The 9,802-nt window shown below is 35.6% G+C and overlaps 1 protein-coding gene and 1 long non-coding RNA gene across 2 annotated transcripts; one reads left to right on the plus strand and one right to left on the minus strand.

Annotated features, from left to right (window-relative positions):
• The first annotated feature begins 259 nt into the window (after positions 1-259).
• RpA-70 (replication protein A 70) lies at positions 260-7,928 on the plus strand. The gene is made up of 10 exons (XM_074176799.1): positions 260-414; positions 470-720; positions 987-1,238; positions 1,794-1,956; positions 5,589-5,796; positions 6,107-6,219; positions 6,485-6,791; positions 7,057-7,232; positions 7,344-7,538; positions 7,623-7,928. The coding sequence occupies exons 1-10, from the start codon at positions 376-378 to the stop codon at positions 7,722-7,724; spliced, it is 1,806 nt and encodes a 601-aa protein (XP_074032900.1). The 5' UTR covers positions 260-375; the 3' UTR covers positions 7,725-7,928.
• A 925-nt stretch (positions 7,929-8,853) lies between these two features.
• LOC141482880 (uncharacterized) lies at positions 8,854-9,610 on the minus strand. The gene is made up of 2 exons (XR_012465776.1): positions 9,393-9,610; positions 8,854-9,148 (listed from the first exon to the last, which is right to left on the minus strand). It is a non-coding gene; the product is annotated as an uncharacterized lncRNA (long non-coding RNA).
• Between the last annotated feature and the right edge of the window lie 192 nt (positions 9,611-9,802).

Genomic DNA, 9,802 nt, shown 5'->3' on the forward strand with positions numbered 1-9,802 from the left:
AGAAATATAATAGTTCATGAAAATTGTGTAATTATCATCATGGATGAAGTTTTGGACAAGAGTCACAAATCAACTCATTTACTTCTGAACTTATATACTCCTGATGTTCAATTCATGTTTCTACAGTCACCAACTGAGAGAATTTTCCACGTAAATATAAAATATATAAATATAACATATAAACATATAAATATTTATTCTATTTCTGTGCTTTCTTTCAGTTTGGCTTTGACACTGACGTTACCTGACGACAAATGTTTAGAGAAGAAGAACATTTCAAGGTTAAAATTTCCAGATCGCGCCAAAACTGTCAAAACTTCCAAAACAGTGGACAAAGTGTTGTTTTTAAAATATTCACATGTAAAAACCCCAAAAATGGCTGAAAAATACAACTTATCTAAAGGATCCCTCGAGGTAAACCTTTTTAGCACTTGTCATGCTTTCGTTACATCTTTCTTTCCTTAAACAGGTAATAATGAGAGGAGGCGAATTTCCTACCCCTATAATGCAGGTTTTGGGAAGCAAAAAAATAACATCAGGGACTGGAAATAAAGAAAGATTCCGTATGTTACTGTCCGATGGAAAAAACTCCATCAACTTTGCCATGTTGACCACTCAAATCAACGACAAAGTTAGCTCCTCAGGCCTTGAGACTTTTACAGTAATCAAGATCGATAAGTATATTACCAGCATAATCAATAACTCTGGAAAAGGAGAAACGTAAGAACATATTTGATAACTTTGGCAATAAGATATATTTTCTTAGACAATAAAGTACAGACAGCTAGTCAGAGGCATGCCACAAGGTTTTATACTATATGATTTGAAAATTCATTACTCATTTCATACAATGCATTTGAAACCAATTTTTTCTTCTGCTATTTCGACGTAAAAATTACACAATTCTTTGAGACATAGGATTTCCCACCAAATAAACATTAAAATATTTTCTACTTGTATTTTTTTAAACGGAGCATTTGTTTTAGTCGTGTCTTGCTGATCCTGGACATGACAGTTCTTCACGAAGGATCGGTAGTTGGCGAGCGTATTGGATCGCCTTCCCCTCTCAACGAAACAAGTGATTCATCTAAAGCTGTATCTACACCAAAACAGAACCCTCCTACATCAAATAAACCTTCCGCAAGTAATGTGACTGTTGCCATGGACACTAGCGAAAACATAACCAGTCAGAATACTGTAACGCATCCGATTTCCAGCTTGAGTCCATACCACAACAAGTGAGTTTATCAGAAATTACTGGATCACATGTATTTTTTCTGAGATGCTACTCTGTGTATTTGTCATTAGTGCCACTTGTCATGTTAACTTGATAGCTAGGACTGGAACATCTGGTATAAAATAGGTTTATTCAAACACTAGAACAGAAGAACTGTCTCTTGACGCTGTTTTCTGCAGTAGAGTTAGCATCATCAGGGATTACAAAACTAAATCTTTGAGCAAATTGAGGCCAATATCTTCTCATCCAACTCTAGCAAAGTCGATTGAAAAATTATTCAAAATAAGACTTATAAACACTTCTCATTAATTAGGGTATCAGGAAAACAAAATCACTAGTGAGGCAATATTTAATTTTCTCCACAAAGCATACAGCAACTTGAATAATGGTGGGGCGACTGCAATAGTATTCTGTTATTTGTCAAAAGCTTTCGATTGTGTCAACCAGAGAAACGGTTGCGGAAGCTACATCATCAACTTTGGAAAAATACACATGGTCCAATTAAATCATCATCCCGAGTGATTGATTGAGTGGGAGTGATTTTTTCTTTTTTCAGATGGGTAATCAAAGCAAGAGTCACCAACAAATCTAGCATTCGTACTTGGTCCAATTCAAGAGGGGAAGGAAAGCTGTTTAGTATGGATCTGATTGACGAAAGCGGTGAAATCAGGTTAACGGCATTCAGGGATCAGGTGGATAAATATTATGACTACATACAGGTAAAAATTGCTTTTATATTGATTTTTGTTCTGATAGTAAAACTCTGTATGTCAGCAGTTTCAATAAATTGACGAATGTAGCCGTTACTGCTTGGTAAGAGAAAGATCATCATGAAAAACGGGATATAAATCTTCCTGTGTTTTTATACAGTTTTTTTTGTAACTAACAATACTGCAGTTTCGTCCTATAAGGACATATTAGAAAATTGGGCAGATATCCCTTATTCCATGCATAAATTTATCAAATATGTAAAGGCAGAGGAAAAGTAAGTTGCATAGTTCACAAAAAGAAACGTGAGGGGAATTATAGTTCCTATTTTTCTTAACCGTTTGTGTGATACATTGAAAGTAATAAACTGATTATGATGAACCAATCCGGTTTTCGATCTAAACACTCATATGAAACAGCATTACAAGTTTCAATATCCAAATGGAAACTTGCTGTTTATGATAATAAATATATAGTGGCAGTGTTTCTAGGCTTCAAAAGGGCATTTGAGACAATATCCTACTAAAAAAACTCATATATTATGGAATTTCTGGTTCAGTACTTGAACGGTTCGAAAGCTACCTCTCTGGTCAAACTCAACAGATTAAAATTAACGGGACATATTCACAACACACGAAAAAAAAAAAAACCTTTTGGATATAAAGACACATTTGACCTATCTTCAAAAAAATATACCTTTTTCAATCATTAATATTTATAACAAGGTACCTGAATCTCTCAGAACGTGTCTTCTATGATTATGAAGAATAAATTGAAACTTTGCCTCTCTCCAAAGCTTATTATTCGCTGGAAGAATTCTTCAATGATAATTCAAACTGATGTTGTTTGCGTTGAATATTTCATGTCGTATCAATCTGCATTGTGATTTATTTTAGTCTCTTTTGTACCCTACATATGAATGTTAACCAATATTAATGATATTGCCTCATGATTTTTCTACTACTTCTGGAATGTTTACTGTAATTGACATGTTCTACACCTGAAAAGGTTTTTTATTACAAAGAACTAATAAAGGATATCTATCTATCTGTCTAAACGTGAAAGGTGTCAATAAAGGTGTACCTCAAGGTAGTGCCTTGAGCCCGCTTCTGTTCTTAACATTAATGACATCAACTACATTAATGGATGTGGATTCATCAGCCTATTTGCAGATGATACTCTGATTGCAGTGAGTGAATTACAAACAGCTATCAATAAAATTAATGATATTATGATCAGAATATCTGAATTCCTCAACATTAATAGACTCAAGCTCAATGTCAATAAAACGAAAGCAATGATAGTTACCACAAAACATAATTCAATTGACAAAACATCTATAAGTATAAATATTTACAATCAAAAAATTGAAATTGTCGAGGAATCCAAATATTTGGGGTTCATCGTGGATCAAACACTGAATATGAAAAACATTTCAATTATGTCCACAATGAAATTGCTAAGAAACAATTTTTCTTTGGCCGTGTAAACAGTTGCTTACCGTTTCAGACATCCATTACAGTTTTTAAATCAATCATTCAACCACATTTTGATTACTGCGCTACTTTACTATCACAACTTGATGCAAATTGCTTGCCTACATTGCAAAAACTACAGAATAGAGGCATGCGCCTAATTTTAAGATGTAATAGATATACGCCAACTACAACAATGTTGGAAATTCTGGATTGGCTTATTTGACTAATTTATTGTTTTCCATCACCAAATTCATAATTACCCCACTAGGGGAAATTCTAATTTATATGTACCACGTTTGAACTTTACACAGTCTATGAACTCCTTATTCCATAAAGGACTATCGGACTACTACATGGGGACTACTCTGGGGACTAACCCAGAGATGGCGCTCTTAGTAAACCAGTAACCACGTCTTTCTAGAGTACTAACCTTTGCTTGAAACGTGTCGAAATTTTAAGTCGATCGGACCAGAAACAGCTGAGTTATCGAGGTTAGAGTAAAGTCGTTTTGTAGTTTGTTCAAAAAATGGAAAAAACCGAGTTTCATGTTCTGATAAAACATTGTTTTTTAATGGGTAAAAACACCGTGCAAGCGAAAGAATGGATTGAAAAATGTTACCCGGACTCTTGTCCATCAAAAGCAACGATTTGTCGGTGGTTTGCCGAGTTTAAACGTGGTCGTACCGACACAAATGACGCAGAACGCTCGGGTAGACCTGTGGAAGCTGTTACACCGGAAAATGTGAGTGAAGTGACAAAAATTGTAATGAAAGATCGTAAAGTGAAGCTCCGTGAGATTGCTGAGATGACACAGATATCATATGGAAGTGTATTTACTATCCTTCATGAAAAATTGAGCATGAAAAAGGTTTTTTCTAAGTGGGTGCCGCGATTGCTTTCGATGGAACAAAAACAGCAACGAGTCGATGATTCAGAAAGCTGTTTATCGCTATTTACTCGCAACAAAAAAGATTTTTTGCGTCGTTACGTGACCATGGACGAAACATGGATACATCACTACACTCCAGAGTCAAAGCGGCAGTCATCTGAGTGGCGCACAGCTGGCGAAAGCCGTCCGAAACGTCCGAAAACGCAGCAGTCAGCTGGCAAAGTGATGGCGTCAGTTTTTTGGGATGCGCATGGCGTGATTTTCATTGACTACCTCGAAAAAGGTAAATCGATCAACAGTGATTATTATATTGACTTACTGGTACGTTTGAAGGAGGAAATCGCAAAAAAACGACCGCACATGCAGAGAAAAAAAATCCTTTTTCACCAAGACAATGCACCTTGCCACAGGTCGATGAAAACAATGGCAAAATTAAACGAATTGGGCTTTGATCTGCTTCCCCACCCCCCATACTCACCAGATTTAGCCCCCAGTGACTACTGGCTCTTTGCTGATCTTAAAAAAATGCTCCAGGGAAAAAGATTTGGCTCAAATGAGGAGGTCATCGCTGAAACTGAAACTTATTTTGAAGCGAAAGATACATTTTTTTATAAACATGGTATTGAAAAATTGGAAAAGCGTTGGAACCATTGTATCACCCTAAAAGGAGATTATGTTGATGAATAAAAAAAAATTTTGTAAAAAAAATGTTGTTTTCATTGTTAGTCTCGGGACTTATTGATCCATGTGTTATAATAACCTCCCGCTCGAGATAAAACAAAGTGAATCTATAATGACATTCAAAAAAGGACTTACTAGTCATTTGAAGATACAACATCCACATTAAAGTTGATATTATAATAACATATACAGGGGTGCGCAAAAGTACGGAATAAAATTAATATCTTTTTAACCAGTATTTTAGGAAAAAAAACGCTGAAACACGTCAATTGATATCACGTTGTACGCATTTTTTGGCAATAAAATGAAATATTTTTTTTCAACCCCTTAGCTGCAACCCTCCCCAACTTTTTTTTTCAAATGCAAACCTATGTCGTGTATGAGCTCATTGAAAAGCTCGTAAAAAATTGAATCTGACCATACCCTTTATTTTTTTTTACTCATGCGGTTACCACGAAATGAGAAAAAACTCTTTTAAAACCAAAAGATATTAATTTTATTCCGGACTTTTGCGCACCCCTGTATATCTAGTATTTATAATTTACATGTTCTTTCAGAACTGTGTTGTCACTATTGAAAAATAAACTCGTTACAGGTGGACAAAGTATACTTCATCAGCAAATGCCAGTTGAAACCAGCCAATAAACAGTACAGCACGTTGAAGAACGACTACGAGATGACGATGACTTCCGAAACAGTCATTCAGGAATGCGTGGACGCTGATGACTCTGCAATTCCCACTACTAAGTATGATTTCGTCACTATCGACAAGATAGCGAATGCTGAGGTCAATTCGTTGATAGGTGAGTTACGAAAAATAACTTATTAGGCTGTGAGGCTGTCCTAGTAGTAATTGAAACCTGAAATGGATCCTCGAGGCACCCTATCATCAATTACTACCTTGTGTATCCCACTGTTTTCTATTCAGAGACCCTTGAAGGGTTTTGAGGTTAGCCACGGATGAAATAATTCACTGAAAAATGAATTTTCGTGTTTTACAGACACTTTTTCATGTTAATACCTCGCCGGGCATTAGTGAGTCATTGATCTAAAGATTTTTATTGTGTATGGTTCATGGAGGAAGTATTCTGACTTGAAATATTTGATTTTTAGATGTGATTGGAGTAACTAAAAGCGTTGGAGAATTGCAAACTTTCCAGGCGAGATCTACCGGTAGGGAGTTGAAGAAGAAGGAAGTCTTGTTGGTGGATCAGTCTAAAACAGGGGTAAGTTTTGCTTGGATATTTTTCTTCATCTCCTGAAAATGCCACTTTGTTGGGGAAATAATCAAATGTCAAGGTTTTGCTTACTGTTTTCTTGAATTACCATTACCATACCAAGTTCTTGCCTCATATATATATATATATATATATATATATATATATATATATATATATATATATATATATATATATATATATATGAGATTTTTCAACAAGCTTTGTCAATAAGATTGTATTTTCTTGAACAATGAAGTATATGTATGTTCAGATCACTCTGACTCTGTGGGGTTCCGATGCGGAAAACTTCGACGGGGTAAACAACCCAGTCATTGTCCTCAAATCGGTGAAAATCGGCGAATTCGGAGGCGGTAAGAATATCTCCATGATAAGCAGCAGCACCCTGAAGGTCAACCCCGAAATGAAGGAGTGTTACCGTCTCAGAGGATGGTACGACAGCGAAGGGAGCAGCTTCGAAGCGAACAATATCAGTGCCAGGTCCGGACTGGGAAACTTCAACACTCCCTGGATGAGTTTCAAGGAGGTGCAGGACCAGAACTTGGGGAATGCTGAAAGAGGTGAGTGTATCGATTATTTGAGTCGACGAATAATTGTTCGGGAGGTTCTAACTGCCTGAATAACTTATAGATTTTCATCAAGTATCTGCCGATTCCTTCACAATTTATAGACTTCTTTGGGAGACGGGTCCTTGTGTTTTCCTTAAACGTTGATACACTTCTTGTAGGTATTTATCGTATAGTGATAACAAATAATACCATTTCTTTGAAGAATTTGTAGGGATTTTCAAATTTTCAGTCTGTAAAAAAATACATGTTTCCACAGGAGACTACTACCAAGTCATGGGCACGGTTCTGTTGATCAGATCAGAGAACGCAATGTACAAGGCGTGCCCCACATCGGACTGCAATAAGAAGATCATCGATTTGGAAAACGGCATGTACCGCTGCGAGAAGTGTAATAGGGAATTCCCGAACTTCAAATGGCGTTTGCTAGCCAGCGTAAGTACTTCGAATCAAGTTTTAACTATGTCTCAACTGTGATCCGGCTCGAAGGACCACTTTCAATTTTGCGAATTTTTGAATCAAAGTCGATTATTTCCTTTGTTTAAGATGAACGTCGGTGATTGGAGTGGAAACCAGTGGGTGAGCATGTTCAGCTCGGAGGTGGAGAAAGTTCTAGGTATGACTTCCGAGGAAGTGGGACAGCAGGTCGATCAGAATCCGGAAGCGATCTCTGCCATAACGGACAAGGCACATTTCAAACAGTTCGTGCTGAAATGCAGGGCCAAGATGGAGACGTACAATGTAAGTAGTTTTATGCATATCTTGTATTGACAGGGGACATATATTGAGTTTTTGGAATATATTATGTTGGTTTTTATTTTTTAGGATGAAAGCCGTTTGAAAACGGTTGTATTGAAAGTGGATCCCATCAATTTTGAGGAATACAACGCACACCTTATTGAGAGGATAGAGCAGCTTATGGCATGATTTTGATTAACATCTTTGTAAAGTTTTTTTTTATTGAACCTGCCTCGTTGAAGAAAGCTTTTTTGCTGGAATTTTGTTCGTTTATATGAATATTTATATTCCTTTAGAATTTTTTATAAGGGCACATTTTCTTTCAACTTCTGCTTCGCATGGTAGGATGTATTATCTGTAATTATTTTGATATTCAATAAATTATTATTTACAGTGCCGGTTCTTTATTTGGGGGTGAATTTTCAACAAATGTGAGACTATTGCTTTGTTTTTCTGTGCTGTGATACATTTACATATGATCTTCCTCTTGAAGATGATTAATCGGTGATCGAAACACGTGTCGAGGTGTTAAAAATACGATTTGGTATTGGGAAAAAACTCCAGTACTATACATTTACCTAATAAAGAAAATACAAATTATTTTTCAACAAGTATTATTGGGGAAAAACGTTTGTCCTGACTGTTCCTCTTTCCTGCTTTGGATCTTTCAATTTTTTTCAAAACCGAATATATGAAACTTGTTCCTTGTCACTAGTCATTAAAGGTCACTTAGTTTGACCAATATACTTGAAGCAATCATCTTCAGCCAAGACTGAAAATAGTAAAGTAACTACATTGACTGTAGTCTCAAGTAGAGTTGTAGGCAAGTTGCATAATGTAATATCTCTAGCGTGACCACTACAACAGATTTCGATTGTTGCATCATCTATCAACAAGTGTACAAAAATGGGTGAATCTAACAAAAGCTTTCTCTAAACACTCGAAGTGGAAGCTTCCGTCTCATAGATGGCAGCATTATAAACAAAATGTTTCTGGGAAATACAAAGAGAATTTTTGGAAATAAAAAAACAAGATTGCAGTATAATATTCTGCAGGTCGAATTTTCCTTTTTTAGCATATCCCTCAATTCTTTGAAGTGGATTATTTTTTCTAAAGGATGTGATATGATCTATCTTTCATTTATTCTATAGATCTTCAAAGCAGTCCTTAATATCCTATGCTAAAAAATAGGTTTATTCATTAGACATCTGTTCTGGTTTAACGAGGTCTTACATTCTATACTGTAATTTCTAGCACCTGCCAATATACCTGTGTAGACAGACTGTTGACAGAAAAACAATATCTGAATACAGCAACATATATTTCAAACTATAGTTTATTTACATAATTATACTCAAAAATATATTTAAAAAACCTAAGAAACGATTTGCACTAAAATTTATGTAAAATAAAAATTTACGCTTCTGAAATTGTACATTACATGTACATCCTATTCGTCGGTTCCCAATAGGAAAGATATGAAAATAAACATTTTCAGAAGGTACGACAACTGGAACATCCTAATCTAGATTGAACGAATAAAAATATTGTAGACTGTCTTGATATTTTCAGGAATATTCTGTTGATTTGGGGTCCTTAAGTTAGATCCTTATCTGCAATTGGAAACAGAGATGAATTAACCTGGGTTATTACACCTATATTCCCTCTTAAGTGTGGACTCATGCACCAGTTTTAAATCATATGCCGCAATTCATTCCTTACAGCTAAAAATTTACAACTAATGAACTGCTTACAACATTTTGCGACTTGACACTGGGTTAATGAATTCACCCTGAAGGTTTCTCTAACGGAACGAGTCTAATTGATACTAAACCTTATGTTAAATTTCCTACTTGCCTTTCTAATCAATCACATTGGATCCAGAAAAGCCTTTTTTCTAGCATAAGCTCCAAGGCAAGCTAAAATGATAACAGCGCTTATAACCATTCCGACAAACAGAGCTAAAGTATCTCCAAAATCAAACATATCTATAATACAGTTTCAAACGACTGGACTTTGAGTTGAATGCAAAGATAATCAAAATAGGAATGTAAGTTTGTTTTGTAAACATACAGACATAACCAAATTCGTTTTCAAGTGGCCACGACATGCACGACCATCAGCCATTGAAAATCAAACAAATCTAAATAGGGTAATTACATTTTTCTGATGTGGCGATTGCTCATTCCATGTTTTGTTATTGAAAATGGGCTTAAACTAGTGAAAATATTCTATATTTGATCAGGTAGTTTTTGAAAAACACCAAG

Source organism: Leptinotarsa decemlineata, unplaced genomic scaffold (assembly GCF_025532065.1).
Source record: "Leptinotarsa decemlineata unplaced genomic scaffold, Ldec_3_MD MMD2_tig00002082_RagTag_RagTag, whole genome shotgun sequence".
Classification (NCBI taxonomy): domain Eukaryota; kingdom Metazoa; phylum Arthropoda; class Insecta; order Coleoptera; family Chrysomelidae; genus Leptinotarsa; species Leptinotarsa decemlineata.